Source organism: Lynx canadensis, chromosome A1 (assembly GCF_007474595.2).
Source record: "Lynx canadensis isolate LIC74 chromosome A1, mLynCan4.pri.v2, whole genome shotgun sequence".
In the NCBI taxonomy this organism is placed as follows: Eukaryota; Metazoa; Chordata; class Mammalia; order Carnivora; family Felidae; genus Lynx; species Lynx canadensis.
Genome location: NC_044303.2, coordinates 112,474,778 through 112,492,652, shown reverse-complemented (window position 1 = coordinate 112,492,652; position 17,875 = coordinate 112,474,778). Strand labels below are relative to the sequence as shown.

Genomic DNA, 17,875 nt, shown 5'->3' with positions numbered 1-17,875 from the left:
GCCTGGTTGCTGCAGAGGATGGCAGAGGAGAGTCTGTGTTACACAGAGTGATGGTAGACAGGTTAACGTAAGAGGCCTCCGTCAGAGGCTGGGGTCACCCCCGGGGTCACTAGGCGCCCGAAGCCATGGATCCTGGATCTGTGCGAGGCTGAGGTCACCCCGGGGTCACTAGGCGCCCGAAGCCATGGCTCCTGGATCTGGGTGAGGCTGAGGTCACCCCCGGGGTCACTAGGCGCCCGAAGCCATGGCTCCTGGATCTGTGCGAGGCTGAGGTCACCCCGGGGTCACTAGGCGCCCGAAGCCATGGCTCCTGGATCTGGGTGAGGCTGAGGTCACCCCCGGGGTCACTAGGCGCCCGAAGCCATGGCTCCTGGATCTGGGTGAGGCTGAGGTCACCCCCGGGGTCACTAGACGCCCGAAGCCATGGCTCCTGGATCTGGGTGAGGCTGAGGTCACCCCCCGGGGTCACTAGACGCCCGAAGTCATGGCTCGTGGATCTGGGGTGAGGCTGAGGTCACCCCCGGGATCATTGGTGAAGGCTCCAGGAGCAAAGTGACCAGCACCAGGAGTGGCTCCAGTGGCAGCAGCAAACTTGAGGATAGCTTGCTGCTCAGTATTCTGGGAGGACAGGACTCTGACATCAGCCGGGTTGTCAATGGCACCAATGACACAAGCTGCTAGTAGAAACCTCCCAGGTTCTCTTCAGATTCATGACATAGATGTTGTAACTTTTCCTATTGCAAATGCACTGTTCCACTTGGAAGTCAACTTTGGTGCCACCTAAGTGGGTTCCTGCTGCAAGGAATTTGAGGACATCCTCCCCTTCATTCGCAGGACATCAAGTGCTCTGGACATTGTGAAAGTTTCCCTTTAAGTTACAACAGGTACCCAGAACAATGCCGTATAGGTGGGTCAGCAGAAATACAGATTGATATATGGCATAGGCCATGAGAGCACAGGCTCTAGGATTAGATAAATCCAGTTCAAATTGTTAGCTGTGTGATTAAGGGAACCCTCTTAGCCCTCCTGAGCTTCAATTTCCTGAGCTTCAACATCTATAAAGTGAGGCTAATAAAGACTGGAGAGGGCTGAGTGCGTTAATACATATGAGGTGTTTAATATATTACCTTGCATATAGTAAGGGTTCAACAAATGGTAGTGCCTTCCCCAATGTGGCCCAAAACAGGAGTTCTCATCCTTTTTTTAAATTTTTTATTATTACTATTTTTTAATGTTTATTTTTGAGAGAGAGGGAGACACAGAATCCGAAGCAGGCTCCAGGCTCTGAGCTGTCAGCACAGAGCCCGACGCAGGGCTCGAACTCACCAATGGTGAGATGGTGACCTGAGCGACAGTCGAACGCGCAACACACAGAGCCACCCAGGCGCCCCTTTCATACCTTTCTTTAGTAGATGAACACCAGTAAATTGTCCACAGCAAAGCGGGGGGGGGGGGGGCACAGACTCTTAAGAAACACAGGGGCAGGTTTCAGGCAACAAAGGGCTGTATCAGTGGGAGAATGTAAAAATTCCTTTTACGAGGATAGCCTGGGTCGTTAGTCACCTTTGGTGAGGAGTAGCAGTGTAGAAGGGGTGGGGGCTGAGAGGAGTGGAGCCTGCATCTTGTAACTCTGGAAACTTCATGGAAGCTAAATGGGAAGCACAGGGCCCCAGGTCCATGGCCCCGGAATTTGCTTAGGAGCTGCGAAAGGAGAGGTGCAGAGCTCCCACGTAGAAATCCCCCTTCCGGGGGGAGAAACCCCAGTAGGGATAACAGTGCACCCAGCGAGGCTTGCCCCTCACAGTTGGTTGGGAAATAATGACTTGGAAAGAACTATTTGATTAAGAAATTAGTGCTCAAGGATTCTCATAACGTTATCTCGTGGCTATTCAGAAGAAAAGACAGAATGGGTTTTACTTAGAAATTTAGTGTCTTTTTGTGTGTGTCATTTCATGCTGTAGCTTCCTAGAACAAATAACCATTTTTGTTTTATTAGAGAAATAATCCCTGACACATGGGTGTTTAATCACAAAATAAAAATGTCAAACTTTATCTTTGAAACAAAATAAATGGTGGAGTATTGTCTTTTGTCATTTATTGTAAAATATGTTATCTACGCTACATCTTGGTAAGCATCCCACTCTCCAATCTTCTTGATATTTAAAACAAGCGAGTAGTTCATTTCTGAGCTTGGTGTATTTCCTCTGCAGGAGATCATTTGCATACTCACATTCCGGTATCGCAATAAATCCTAGAAGCTAAACCTCAAAAGCTGTAGACTTTGCCTAGATAAACATCTGCTGTTTTAACGGTGTTTTAAAATACAGAGCTGCCATTTAAATATTCTTAATTCTTTTCATTTTTATAACTGAAGTGGCTGGGAAAATAGAAAAGAATTGCAAAGAACAGTCACCTACCTCTCTCTTTCTCCCTGTTTCATCCTGTACAGACTCGGAGTTCCTTCACCTGACCTGCCTTCTTCGTGCAGTTGCTAAGAGAACTGAAAGGGAGAAGAGCTTGAAGAACTCTTCAAAGTTCTGAAGGGACTGCATTGCAGGAGGGTGTATTTTGTTCATTGCTTACTCTTCAAATGCTTTCCTTGCTCAGGTTTTGTAAAGGCTCTGTCTGTTCTTTGTTACTGATCCACTGGGAACACATCTTGGTCATTTCACAAATCACATACATTTAATACATTTTAAGAAAAGGACAGCTATTCGTCGTTCATTCACTTAACCAGCAATTCCTGAGCACTGAGTATGGACTGTGCCCTGGGAATACAATAATGAACCAGAGTCTGACATCCTATCAGTTCTCCTGGAACTCAGTCCCACTTGGAGGAAGAGACACAAGACAGCATCATGCAGATTGCAATGACTCTAGCACATGCTAATTTCCATTTTTCCTGAGCGTCAAGATGCACGGTCTTCAGCAGGCAGTGATATCTAGCTGGAACTTAGTTCCACTTTGGTATTCTTGTTACTTTCTATCGTCACTTTCATGGTTTTATTTTTGTTTTCCAGGACTTTTTTCCATTTATGTAAAACGTTAGAGTTGTTATTGCTACAGTTCTCTGGTCCATCCCTGCATGGTTAGAAGATTGCTTCCGAAGCTCTTGCTAGCACATTCACGCTCAGATTGCAATAAGGTGGTAACGACGGGTTTCAGCTACTTTTGTCTCCTGTTACCGGAAAAGCAAGTGAATTCTACAGACGTTGCAACCATCAGAACACGTCACATGGCCACCTGCAGCAGTGCAGCAGAGTGACTGAAAAAGTGGGTGTTTGGCTGGGTACATTGCCATCCTGAACTAATCGAGCTTCTATTGGCAAGAAAAGGGCATCGCTACCAGACTCTGGCATGAAAGTATTTAGCACAGGCTGGCAGGCCTTTGAAACGTCTCCTTGGTGCATACACAGGGCAGGCATGGAGGCCAAGCTGCAGGAGGATCTGGGGAAGTTAGCAAGAAGCCATTTTTTTTTACCTTCTTTGCTACCAAGACACCCCCTTTTTCCATAGTCCAATACCACTCCTAAGGAACAGCATGCAATGAGAAAAGCAATATTACCACATACTCTTCCAGCAGTGGTGAGAAAATCTTATGAGTGTGTCCCACTTGCTAGTATGGCTCAAAATGCTAAGCCAGAGAATCCCCACTTTTTCAGCCCTTAGAGTGTAGAAGATAAATTTTCTTAAGCCCACACACCTCCACATACACGCCCAGAAACTAGATTTGTAACCTTACACAATCATAGTTTTTGAGTACCTGTCTTACTACTTCAAAAACTGCCTTTCACATTCACGTTTTAATTCAAGAGGCATTTAGTGATAGCTCACTGCTCCTCAAGGAGTTTTCCAAGGGCTGAGGATATAAGGGTGAACCAGACCCATGGGGGCATATATCCCAGGGGGAGAGGCAGGCAAAAAACAGAGAAGTAGGGGGGCAGCTGAAGCTGGGAGCCAGAGTTCTGGATTTGAATACAGTGTTTTGTTTTGTTTTTTCTTCCTAGCTGTGTGGCTTTGGGCGAATTACTTGCATCTCTGTGCCTCAATTTCCCCATCTACAAAAGAATGGGAATAACCATAATACTTATAGGGCTACAATGAGACATCTTTCTGGCTCACAGTGGTTAAGAACAGCTTCATCCAAGGGCTGGGAAGCTAAGATACAGACAGTGTTCTAATCTAAGATATGAAGAAATGGGAATGGCAAATTAGTACCTACCTCATTTGGTGGCTGTAGGTACTACATGACGCAGTTCCCGTAAAGAGCTGAAAACTGTGGCTGGTATGCCGTAAGCGCTCAATACAGGTGAGCCGTTATCCTATCTCAAGCACCGAGTTTTGACTTGACAGCTGCGCAGGGTGACATAAGTTCCCTACAGACACTAAGGAATCCTCAAGACCAATCTTAACAGACACTGTGGCTACATTCTTGCTGGTACAGCTGAAGAGCTCCCTCCTTCAGACACCTGTTTAAAGAGATACTGGCACAAAAATGCCTTGTGCTAGGTGGAGAATCTGGCCCCAGGCATGAAAAACGCTGTTAAGATTTGAGAATAAAATGTAGTAAGATTAAAGTTGCAATGACTTCATCGAGCTTGAGCTTGCAAAAACCCCAACAGAGCAGCTCTCCTGCATGATTTCTCACCCTCCCGCCCCCTCCCTGGCCCCTTCATTATAATACCTGTGACTGGCTATTATATCAGCATTTCCAATAAAGTAAAAAGGGGAAAATACAGACCTGGGCTTTCATGGAAAGTATTCTAACTCTCACAACTAGAATATCTGCCTTAAAAAAAATTATGGTTTTTAGATCTTTAACTTTTCCTACAGCATCTCAGTACCCAAATTTTGAAAAGCATCTTTTCTGGGGAATGATATTTCCTAGCACAGTGTAACATAGTCTTTGCCAAGTGACTCAGTTCAATGTATATATGTATTTTTCAATGTCAAGTGGCCCAAACTTACATAGAAGAAGTGGGCACCTGGTATCAGTTTGATGTCAGGGTTTTTCCAGGTTTGCAAGAGGGAGCTTTAAATACGACTCGATTTCAAGGCAACTACAAGCCACCCTGCAGCTCCAAGTCAAGATGCTCCTGTCCGTGGTCCTTGCCTCTGCCCTGCTTCTCTGCTCTGTGGCCAGCCAGAGGTGTTCAACCTTGTCAGGGATCCATGATGTCACGTACCTCATTAACAAACTGCAGGTAAGCTGCAGAGTGGGGCGCCAGTGGGAAAGGGAACTCTTGAAAGTTTAAGTGAGGGGCCCCTGGGTGGCTCAGTCGGTTGTATGTCCTACTCTTGATGTCGGCTCAGGTCATGATCTTGGGATCGAGCCCTGCATCAGGCTCTGTGCTGGGCGTGGGGCCTGCTTGATTCTCCCTCTCCCTCTGCCTCTCTCTCGCTCTCACTTAAAAAAAGAAGAAACGAAACAAAAAAATGTGGGTGAAACAAAAGGATGAAAAGCACACCACCCATTATGGGTTCTTGTTTTTCTATTTACTTTAGGAACATCCACCTTCAAAATGTGGCTGTGGCACCAACGTGAGTAAATGCTCTTTTAAGAACTTTCCAAACTTATTTTAATGTTTGCATCTGGAATCTTCACCCTGGGATTATTCTTTTGCAGGTGACCGATTGTTTGTGTCTGCCCATTCCTTCTGTAAGTACAGTAAAACAATATAATCTTGACGGTGTAATTTTAAAAAGTTTTCAAGTAAAAATAAATTGCTCGATTTGATATTTGAAATAAGAAAATGTTGCTTAATTGCAATTGTTACAGTTCAGGATTTCCTTTTAAAACCAGGCCCTTGAATTCTATACTAGATACATCACTAGTATACATTGTATTTGGTCTGCTTTTATGCCCTTTGGGAAGTTTGGACACTATTCAATACTTTAAGAAGAATCTTGTATGTCTTCTTAGATTAGTGGCCATGTGCACAATTAAATCAAACTGAAGCTGAGAATGTAACAAACGATATAGCTTATATCGTACTGCTTACTAATTTATTTCCTAAAACTCAAGGGTTGCACAACAAGGAGGTAAAATAACTTTTTTTCTTTCCTATTACAAAACCTCTCTGGGTGCCATACCTTCTCCCTCACTCCTCCCTTCCTGTCTTTTTAGCTGATTTGGGGTGGCCCTCTCATGGTTTGAATGCTGGGAGGACAGGGTGTCTAAGGTAGAGAGAAAACGAAAAGCACTTGCAGAAGGTGATTCCCCACTTTCACAAAGAGTAAGCCAGGCAGGAATTTTCTGGTTCAGGGGAGGAGGAAGGTGCCTCCTGTATTATTATCGTCCCAAGCAAGGCCTGGGAGAATCCGAACTTGTCATCCTTGCTGGGGTCAGATATTACACCCCATCAGGCTGCATCCATTACACGAGACTAGGGTAGGGGGCCTTCTGAGGAGGAACCATGCATTTATAGCCCAGTCCTGCCCTTCAGTTTATGGTCCGTGATTTTAGCTACTGCTGAAACACTGGCTGTATTCAACTGACTCATGCCATCAGACTGGTGTGAGAAAGCTTTTCCTTTCTTTCTCCTTGGGAACCTACTATTACAAGACACGGAGCCCAGGAACATCAGTTGCATCGGAGACTAGAACGAGCTGTTTTCCAGAGTCCATCGGCTTTGTGTTCCTCTGCTGGAACATACTGGAAATCTCCAGGCAGTGACACTGTGGAAAAATGGCCTTGACTTGAAATGCTGAAAGTCCTTTCCTACATGGGGAGAGGGACCTGTCTAAAAATAATACCAGTTTAGGTTACGTTGGTTAAATTAAGGTAGTGTCTGAAAGCAAGCTCTTTGTGGTTCTTCTCAAAGTGGTCCTCAAGGTGTTTCTTTTAGTAAATTCTTTTCATTTACCAGGACGACTGCACCACACCATGCTTCCAGGAAGGGCTGTCCCAGATGACCAACTCCACGGTGCAAACAAGTTTCCCCCTGATCTTCAACCGACTAAAAAGAACCGTCAAAGACCTAAAGAGCAGCAAGTGCCAGGTGAATTTGTTTTTCCATGTCTTCCGCTCTGGTTAGTTCTTTTTATGTGAAGGTCAATGACGACTCTAGCTAAATGAGAAACGGCGATAAAGTTGGAATTGGTAGTTCGAGGCCAATACGAGACCTGTAAGAAATGTACTCAGAATGACAAAATTAAAGTGAGATCTGCCCCTATAGCCCTGTAATTCCCCCTGGTTTAAAAAAACACTCACACCCATGTTACCATTTACTTCTTTCCACCTATTGAATAATGAAAGAATCTGTCCTGATTGTAATAAGAAGCTGAGATTTAGAGAATCAGAGCTGTCGATTTGTTAACCCAGTGGGTGTTGTGGCCTGTAAAAAGAAGATTTTTTTTTTTTTTTCCGACTGGCTAAGAAGGTATTTAAAGGAAGGAGCACTCAAATCCAGATGGAGGCTTGCCATTTGCCTTAAGTGCCCATCAGTATGTTCTCTTTTTCTGCACGTGCCCTGGTCCCTGGAGGGAAGGGAGGACGTGAACTCTTTGGGAATTAGCAAATCCATGTGTGTCCTCAGAAGGCTAAGAGCCTTCACCCAGCTACTCAGCTGAGTTACTTACCATCAACAGCTTGTAGTTCTAAATGCTTAATATATACTGTTTCATGACAATAGCATTTCAGTAACAATTGTTGCAATTATCATTTACCACCCTCACCTCATTTGGAGGAAACAGATGCTCCGTGAGGTTAACTAACTTGCCTAAGGCTAGATACTTAAGCAGTGGCAGCGTTGAGATGGGAACTCTGGTCTACCTGATGCCAAATTCCCATTCTCGGCCATAGAGCTCTTCAGGGACCTTGGAAGGACGACCAAAAAAGGATAATAAAACGTTAGGATTCAAAGATTCCTGAGAAAAGGTTCCCTCTAATGAGATTTAGGATTATTTGATAGGTGGGGGTGGGGGGCACCCCTGAAATGGTAGCACAAAGTCAGCCATCTACACGGTCTACATGACATGCTAGCTCTGGACCTCCCCATGCATTTGCTCTATGTCTCAAGCCCTTGCTGTCTGCACACCCCACCCCACTGCACCCCTACCCTGCCTCTCACAGGGCTGCAGGCAGGGTGGTTCCTGGTCCACACTCTTTTAGTCACTCCATTAACTTTTCTCCCCACAGTTTTTTTCCTGTGAACAGCCGTGTAACCAAACTGCAACAGGCAACGTGCTGACATTCCTGAAGAGTCTCCAGGAAATTTTACAGAAAGAAAGGATGAAAGGCACAGTATGAAGATGAAATATTATTTATGCTATTTATTGAATTTAAAAGCCTCCTCTTTGAGTTGGGGCAGGTAAAAACATTAAGTAAAGCCACGATGAATCAAATTCAGTTGTAATAATGTGTTTAAAATTATTTCTGTATTTTGGAATAAATATATATGAAGAAAAAGAACACAGTCTGGTCGCTAGGTGTTTATTCACTCCTTGCTGCTCAGAAGAAAGCAAGCTACAGGGGCTCCTGGGTGGCTCAGTCGGTTAGGCATCTGACTTTGGCTCAGGTGGTGATCTCACAGTTTGTGAGTTTGAGCCCCGCGTCGGGCTCTGTGCTGACAGCTCAGAGCCTGGAGCCTGCTTCGGATTCCGTATCTCTCTCTCTCTCTCTCTCTCTCTCTCTCTCTTTCTCTGCCTTTCCCCCACTTTCTCTGTCTCTCAAAATAAATAAAGTTAAAAAAAAAAAACAAAACCCTACAAACTCCGTCAAGGGACTGAATGGGTCAAAGGCTCCTGTACTAAGACCCGTTACCCTAAACAGACTGGAAGTCCCACTAGCTGTGCCTGGGGACAGAGAAAGCACAGTTGTGAAGGGTATGTGGGGACAGTCTGGCCATTGCTGTTAGGGAGGCTGAAGGCATGCCTGAGGCACCCTGTGTGTGGGCGCTGGGGGAAGGATGCTCCCTGGGCACTGCCAGGGAGTTTAGGGTCCTGAGAAGCCACGCGCATCCCTGAAATGGGAGAAGGCAGTGTGGTAAGGCTAGGAGGCAGGAGCCTACCCAGGAATGTAGGCACGTACACCCAGAACAGAGGAAAGTACTTGAAGCTCAGCCAGGGGAAGACCCGGGGAGCAGACCTCCTGACTTAGAGCACAAAGCCCAGAAAGCTTGGGATCAATACAGTCACCTGTTCACTTGCCAAAGACCTTCAGGTAAGAACCCGCCACCAGCCAGGCAGAGTGCCCGGCTGATGTGCGGAGCCTAATGGGGGGGTCTACCCAAGGGATCCCTGAACCAGGTTGTTGGCTTGGCTTACAGTGTGGCTGTCTCTGATGGCAAATTCTACATGTCAGCTTGACCAGCCCGCAGGGCGCCCAGATATTTGGCTAAACATTGCTTTGGGGTGTGTCTGGAGGGCGTTTCTGGATGAGATGAGCATCCGAATTGGTAGACTGAAATGCTCTGCCCAGTGTGGGTGGGCCTCATTCAATCCCACCGAGGCCCTGAAGAAGCAGGGGAAGAATTGGCTCTCTGTCTGACAGCTTGAGCTGGGACATTCTTCTATACTCGGACTGGGACTTAAAACACATCAGCTTCCTGGCTCTCAGGCCTGTGGACGCGTATCACCACCCCAGCTGTTTTCCTGGGCCTCCAGACAGCAGCTCTTGGGGCACTTCAGCCTCCTCAATCCCACGAGCCAAATTCTTCTTATCTATCTGTATATCTATTTATCCCTCTATCTATTCAGCCTATTGGTTCTATTTCTCTGAAGGACCCTAATGTACTATCCATCTTACCTTAATACTCAACCTGCCCCCTGCCCCAGTACCCCAGATCCTGTCTTCTGTTCCACAGTACTCACTACCTTCTAAGATGCCCTCCCACTTATGACTTTACCCTGTTCGTTGTCTCTCCCTGCTCAAAGCGCAGCTCCCCTTGGGTGGAGAGCTTTGCTAGCCCACTGTTGAATCCCGGTTGCCTCTCCCGAGCCCGCACTACCCCTCTACCAGAGCTGGCACTCCATAAATATTAGCCGAGGGAACGAAAGCCCTTTGAGACGCCAAAGCAGAGTATGAACTGGTCTGTAGGTCAGGAAAATGCTCACCTGGAGAAGAGATGGTGTCCAGAAACACGCTGCAGGTGCTCAGAAAGGAGCGGTCCCTCCACAGAGCTCCAGGCAGCCTCCAAGCTTGGGGTTCACATGATCTGGCCCCTGGGGAGGGAGCCGCCTGCCAGCTGTGTGTGATGCGTTGTGGGGGAGGCCGGGTTAGGTCTTGGATTGGGATGGTCTGACAATCACAATCGCCCTCTCCCCCACTACCTGATGGGTGAGAGGATTGGGGAAGAATCTCCCGTGGGGAGTATTTTTCCAGGTACAGTCAAAATTAGAATCGTCCCCCCCACCTCATTGAGCTAAACCATCCTTGAGTACCTCCGACCACAATAATATGGAAAGTTCAGAGCATCAAAGGTTCCTCAAAGAGCTCTGCTCGGCCTTTCATCAGTCACAACGTCAAGCAATATCAGATGTGATCTGCACTTTAAACAGCCCTTGGCCAAAGGTGAGATTCTCTGATACTCTAAGTAGCCCCGGTCCCCGGAGTTGTGCAAACCTTTTAGCGATGGAGTGCCACAAATTCGGTCCTGCACCTGCAGCTGAGCCCCTCCTGCCTGGGGCAGATGCGGCGGTTTTAGCGAGGAGTGCCTAAGGTCAGCTGAGCCATTCTGCTATCTTCTGGGCTGCAGAAATGGTGCGTACACAATCATAATTATTTGTGGACATCCAATTATAATTATTTTACTTCGCACAGAAAGAAAAGTTTCTCAGTGATTTCTTTATAGTGGCATGCATATGAAAGGGCCAAAAGTCAGATTTTCGTGGTCAAGAGGCTCTCAGAAGGAGACCACTGGTTTAGCCTTTGTCTTCAGTGCTGAAGGCTGCCAACATGTTATAGGGGACACAGACCCTGAGACAAATAGTCATCACATCTTGTTGACCCCTCTGCTTCCCCAGGTAAGTGAGTAGCATCATGTAGCACTGGTGGGGGGGTAGGCAGCACTGGGGCACAGATTCTGCCAAAGAGGATTTCTGATCATCTCCCGTAAGAGTGGGTATGAGACTTCATGTTCCATTATTACTGGTTTTTTTAAGTTTGTTTGTTTGTTTATTGAGAGAGAGAGAGAGAGTGAGAGAGAACCAGTGGGGGAGGGGCAGAGAAAGAGGGAGAGACAGAATCCCAAGCAGGCTCCTCACTGACAGAGCAGAGCCCAATGTGGGGCTCGAACTCACCAACTGTGAGATCATGACCTCAGCCAAAACCAAGAGTCAGACTCTTAACAGACTGAGCCACCCAAGCACCCAACCGTTATTACTGTTTTTTACTAGCGTATTCCAATACCCTCCACATAATTTCCTCTCTAAGACCGGAAGTTCTGGGCACTAAGTGTCCTCAGCGCCTCACCCCCCTTCCTGTACAGGGTTCCCAAAACTGGGATCCCGCTCCCATACACTGAGCACAGCGTCCAGGTGCGGTTGTCTGGCCTGGCTCCCTAGCTGGTCTGTGGACGCCTGTGCACATGGCACTGAGGAAAAAAGTCCATCCAGGTAATACATATATCATTATCTATTAATATTAAGCCTGTAATCAATTACTAAGCCCTTACTCTGTATGTGCTAAGCATGCATTATCTCATTTAATCCCCTAATAACCACAGGAGGTAGGGATTATTATTTCTGTTATATAAGCAAGGAAATCGAGGCTCAGAGCGGTTAAAGACATTCCCAGGGCCCTGCAGCTGGTGAGAACTGGAGCAGGACCCCTGCCCCAGCTGTCTCATCCCAAACCCAAGGCTCTCTCCTCTCTGTTCTTTTCTTATTCTGTGTATAGCAGGTGTGTTTCCTCTGACCACAGTCTGAGGGTAAAATAGATTCATAATAATATGGGACCACATGCCCTTATCCCAACACCCGAGGACCAGATCGTTTTCAGAAATTAAACTGTTTGGCCTTCTAGATGGGGAACCCATAGCTCATGAGCCATATGTTACCTAACACCCAGGACCTGGGGCAGGATTCTGCAATTAAATACATTAATATTCTGCAAAACAAACAAACAAACAAACAACACAACACAACACACAGGAGTACTCAAAGCTGTCAGGTTTGGCAGTCAAATGCATCTCAACAAATCTTGGGCTTTCAGAGCCATTTGGATTTCAGAATTGTGATATTTCCGTAGTTCTGGCCCCACATGTAGGGGGCACTCTTTCCCAAGGGCTTATCTGGAGCCAGTCTGGGCATCTCCAGGAGGGACAGAGGCTCCTGTAGCTCCCTGGAGGGCAGCCACATGGGTCTTGGCCACAGGGCCTTCTCTCGTCTCCTCCACCTGCGTTTTCTGAATGGCCTCAGACACAAGTCACACGCTGTGGTTTACAGCCTGCAGCACTGAGAGGTGCCACGTCACCAGTGCTTGTCCCACACAGGGATCATAGCAAGGACAGACAGACGCTGGTGGTTGGAGATGGTTTCAGAACAATCGGCTGCCGGAGAAGACGGGCAGAGAGATGAGCGGCAGCCCAGTGTCCCAGATTAGTCACCAGTGTAGCTTGGTGGTTTCCCTCAGCTGTTCTGCAAAAGTCATATAACCCACAGGATACACCCCTGCAGACAAGCTCAACCCAGAGTTCTCAGGGCCTGTGATGAAGTGCACAATAATTACTCTCCTGCCTGTGTCAGGAGAGTTGAGATTTATCTAAAAAGCACCTTGGACAAAGAAGAACGAATATGTATTGAATGTACCAAGCACTCGGCTAAGCATGTTCTGTAGAATATCTAGTTGGATCTTTGAAAGAACCTCGTGAGGTAGATATAGAATTATTGTATATAATTATTCCTAGCGCACAGATGGGGAAACTGAGGACCAGAGAGGTTAGTATAACTCGTCCAAGGCATGCTGCTCAAAAGAAGTGAAGCCAAGGTTCCCACTCAGGTAACTGAACTCTAGGGCCATATTTACATCTAACCGACAGGAGCATGGAAGCTCTCCACAGCGCCAGTAGCCTTGTCCAGGTTGGCCGGGCCCAGGCAGAGTTGTTTCCAGAATATTCTAGTCCAGGGCACACTGATGCTGACCAAACTAAGCCCAGAGGTTACTGGTCTTGACCAATCCCCATCCATTCGTCTCTTTATTTGCACATCCAACCAATTTGAAGCAGGAAGATACCGTGAAGAAGGCTCAACTGTTCCATTCCATTCCTAGCCTGCTTTCCTCACCTACCCCAGACCAAGGCCTCTCTTCCTCTGCAAAGGGAGCCCTCGGCAGAAACATAAGGCCACTCACCCACTTAAAGTGTACATTTCAGCGGTTTGTAGTGTAGTTACAGGGCTGTGTGACCATCACCGCTGTCTAATTCCAGCACACTTTCATCACCCCCCAAAAAAACCCTGCACTCATTAGCGGCCATTCTCCATTCTCCCTTCTTCTGGCCTAATCAACTAATAATCTTTCTTCTCTGTGAATTTGCCTCTTCTGGATTTTTCCTATAAATGGAATCATATGTGTTCTTCTCTAACTGGCTCCTTTCACTTCGTATGATGTTTTCATTCATGTCATAGCATATATTAACACTTCGTTTCCTTATTGCTAAATAATATTCTGTTGCGTGGATACACTGCATTTTATTGATCCACTCGTTAGTTGACAGACGTTTGGGTTGATTCCACTTTTTGGCCATTATGAATAATGCTGCTATGAATATTCATGTAAAGGCTTTGGTGACTCCATATGTTTTCATTTCTTGTGGGCACCTAGGAGTGAAACTGTTAGGTCATATGGTAATTCTGACTGGTAATATGGTAAAACTACCAAACTGTTTTCCAAAGTGGCTGCACCATTTGACATTTCCAGCAGCGGGGTGTGAGGGTTCCAATTTCTCCACATTCTTGTCAATACTGGCTATTTTCTATCTTTTCAACGATAGCCTTCCCTGCATCTGTGAGGTGATATCTTATTATGGCTTTGATTTACATTTCCCTAATAACTGCAGACACATCTTTTCATATGCTCCCTGGCCACTTGTATATCTTCTTGGGAGAAATGTCTATTTAAATACTTGGCCCATGTTTATATTGGGTTACTTGCTTTTTATTGTTAAATTTAAGAGTTGTTTATATGTTTTGGAAATAAGTCCCTTATCTGAATTAAGATCTGCAATATTTTCTCCCATTTTGCGGGTGGTTGTTTTATTTTAATGATGGTATCATTTGTAGCAACAAACGTTTTTAATTGTAGCCCAATTTGTCTATATTTGATTTTGTCACTTACGCTTTTGGTATTCTAAGAAACCTTTGCTAAATGCAAGGTCATAAAGATTTATTACTATATTTCCTTCCATGAGTTTTATAGCTTTAACTCTCACATCTACGTCTGTGACCCATCTTGAGTTAATTTTCATATATTGTGTGCAGTAAGGGTCCAATTAAATTTTTTTTTTTGTATGTGGATGTACAGTTGTCCCAATACCACTCACTGAAAAGACTATTCTTTTCTCCATTGAATTGTCTTGGCACCCTTGGGAAAAATCAATTGATCATAAATCTAAGGGTTTCTTTCCGGACTCTCACTTGTATCCCATTGATGTACACATCTATCATAAAGCCAGAACTACACTCTCTTGATTACTGTAGTCTTAGGGAAGTGTTGGTCTTCCAATCTTATTGTCAAGTTCATTTCAGCTATTCTCAGTCCTCTGCATTTCCATATGAATTTTAGGACTAGCTTTATTATGCACCCCCTTTCCCCCCCAAAAAAGCCAGGTGAGATTTGGGGAGGGGTTAAACTACACCTGCAGAACAATTAGGGGAGTCTTAATATCTTAACAATATTTAGTCTTCTGGCCCATGACATAGAATACTTTCCCGTTTACCTAGATCTTTAAAATTTTTTCAGCAAGGTTTTGTAGTTTTCAGTGTGTCTTACACTTCTTCTGCTAAAATATGCCTAGTTATTTCATCTTTCAGGTGGTATTACAAATGGAATTGTTTTCTTAATTTCATTGTTGGAATGTTTATTGTTAGGGCATAGAAATACCACTGACTTCTGTCATTGATCTTGTATCCTAAAATCTTGCTGAACATGGTTATTGGTTTTAATATTTTTTCAATGGATCCCTTACAGTTTTCTATGTACAAAATCCTATCATCTGCACGGGAGGTGGTTTAGTTCTCCTTTTCCAACTTTGATGCCTTTTATTTCATTTCATGCTTAATGATCCTGGATAGAACCACCATACAATGTTGAATAAAAGTGGCAAGAGCAGACATCCTTGTCTTGTTCCTGATCTTGGTGGGAAAGCATCTAGCCTTTTACCACTGAGTGTGACGTTGGCTGTGGACTTTTCATAGATAGCCTGCACCAGGTTGAGGAAATTCCTTTCTATTCTATTTGTGGAGCATTTTTTATCACAAACAAGTATTAGACAGACACTGGAGAGGAGAGGACGACAGCAGACACTGGTGAGTACTGTGCCCACAGTGGAGCCATGGAACGGTGGTGGCAGGACTCCGGGGAGGGGTGAGGACCTGAGAGTGGAGGGCTCTGGATTTCTTGTCCTGGGAGATAGCACGCTGAAAAGAGAATGCCACCTGCCATCTAGCACATGGTGTGGCATAGACAGCCCCAAAGGTGGGTCTAACACAGGCCCCCGAGTTCTGATGGAGAAGCCAAGACTTTCCACAGGACAGAGAGAGGCCCGAGGCTTGGTAGATGTGTCATGCAAGGACTGTGAGGGCAGGACCAGAGAGGAACAAAGAGGCTTCCACAGAAGCCACCACGGAGGGAAGGCCACACTTAGGACTAGACAGGAAGAAGATACGCTGGACTAGACCAGCATAAGACGGAGCGCCTTCCAAGAGCCAGGAGCCTCTCTCTGTACCCCAAGCTGCCAAACCTAAAGTCATCCCAAAGAGAGGGAGGAGAAAGAGAAAACCCTGAACTGACTGCCCTCAACTTGGGAGCTTCTGAGTTGTCCGTGAAAATGGCAAAATTACTTTGTGATAGAATGGAGGCCTGGAAAAAACTAAACTTAAAGAAAAATTTTAAAAGCTCCGTTTATGTGTTGTACACACAAGGGTGTGGGGGAATCATTCAGCTAACGGCTGTGAGGCAGGCAGTGAGCGCAGGTCCCGGACTCAACACAAACGTAACCTGTAGGGACGTCTTCAGAATATATGGATGTGGAGGGAGAGACCGACCTGGTCTGCACTGCTGGGAGGCAGGAGGCACAGGAGCTGGGGATGGGTCCTATGACTGGCAGGAGTGACTGACCCCAGAGCGTGCTGGCCCCTCCCCACTCTTAGCCAGAGGAGAGAAGCAGCAATTTTCTGGATGGTTTTTCTACCTCCTGGGAACTCATGGGCTGGACTCCTCTGCTGGACCAAATGCTTCCTGGAAACCCCTTTGATGGGAGCCTGGCAGCAAGGGGAACTGGAAGTCAGCAGGTTGGAGGGCTTGCATCGGTGATTAATCAGACATCCCAGGCATCAGAAGAACCACAGCAGTGTCTGTATCCACCCTGACCTATGCATGGGCATTGGATGTCCATGGGGAAGTCTAAAGGCCTAGAGGCCAGGCATCTGTAGCATTTAGAGTTTGAGCTATAGAAACGAGGCCCAAGGAACAGCACTACAGCCACCCTGTGTTGCAAACAACCCAGACTCACAGACAAGAAGGCAAGTCAAAACCAGAAACCAGAAAAATCACACAAGCATTCCCCTCCTCTGCCTTCTTTAACTCCTGTTAGTGTGTGAGTGTGTGTGTGTGTGTGTTTTATTTTACAGTTTACAAAACCCTGTTTGCATTTGATTCTTACTAAAGCCGTGGAAGGCAAATAATGGGGACCTATTGTTAATTCTCCCACTTTACAGATGAGATAACTGAGGCCCCGAGGGGCCAAAAGTTTGCCAAGATCACGAAGGAAGGTAGCCAATGACAGACTGGACCTGGAACCTAAAGTATATTTCTCCCTAGTCCGAAGTTCATTCCACCACAGAGAAGAAGAAGGACCACAACAAGGGAGATGGTGAGATCCAGAAAACCAGAAGAGAAGTGTCATGGAGTTCAGATGCTCTCACCACTGAGGACCATGGTCACAAGCTACCAGAAGCTGACATCTGTGGAGGCTTTTCTTGACCTCTGCTGCCACCAAGTGGTGATTCTGCAGTTTATCAGCCAAGAGAACCATTGGGGGACTGTTTTTTTGTACAGCAGTGGGAGGGAACAGAGAAATCAAGGAAGACACTTTCAAAGGGGAAAGAAAAATAATCTAAGGATGTTTTCCCCACTGGGATGTAAGTTAAGAATGGCAAATAGATTAATCTGTGCGCCAGTTCTGACTGACTGGTGATGGCTGCCCAGGGTCCTAAGCTGAGGATTCTGAAGTAGCATTCGGCTCATCAGGAAAAGCCTCTACGACTGATTAGGGATACGTGTCGTAGGTACAAAAGTGAGAGAGGGGTCATGGACACAGGCCACAGGACAGCAAAAGAACAATGGACTTCCTACATGGTTCTAGTGAGAGAGAACATTTAGAATAATGAAACCATTCTGGAAACCAGGCTGTGGACAAAGTACTTTGTTTTGTTTTGTTCTCCGTGTGGAAATAAGGCCCAGAGAACGCCCATCCCAGCACGCTCACTAACACCACTCTGAGGCGCCCCGTCAGCAAGTGCCACCGGAGTCAGGTGCCCTCCTTGCCCACCGGAGGCAGCAGGGCATAAAGAAGCATGACGGCCATCCTTGGTTTCTCCTCTCACCTGTGTGGAGCAGGTTCTTTGGGCCAGCACCATCTATAGAGATCTAAACAGAGGGAAGAACGAGAGTGGCCAGTATCCTGTGGAAGCCAGGCAGAAGCATCTGATTCGGTAA

General features: G+C 46.2%; 1 protein-coding gene across 1 annotated transcript; it reads left to right on the top strand.

Annotated features, from left to right (window-relative positions):
* The first annotated feature begins 5,050 nt into the window (after nt 1–5,050).
* On the top strand, nt 5,051–8,251 carry IL9 (interleukin 9). Its single transcript, XM_030318638.1, has 5 exons — nt 5,051–5,204; nt 5,506–5,541; nt 5,627–5,659; nt 6,870–7,001; nt 8,141–8,251. Exons 1-5 carry the CDS (start codon nt 5,091–5,093, stop codon nt 8,249–8,251), a joined length of 426 nt encoding a protein of 141 aa, XP_030174498.1. The 5' UTR covers nt 5,051–5,090.
* The last annotated feature ends 9,624 nt before the right edge of the window (nt 8,252–17,875 follow it).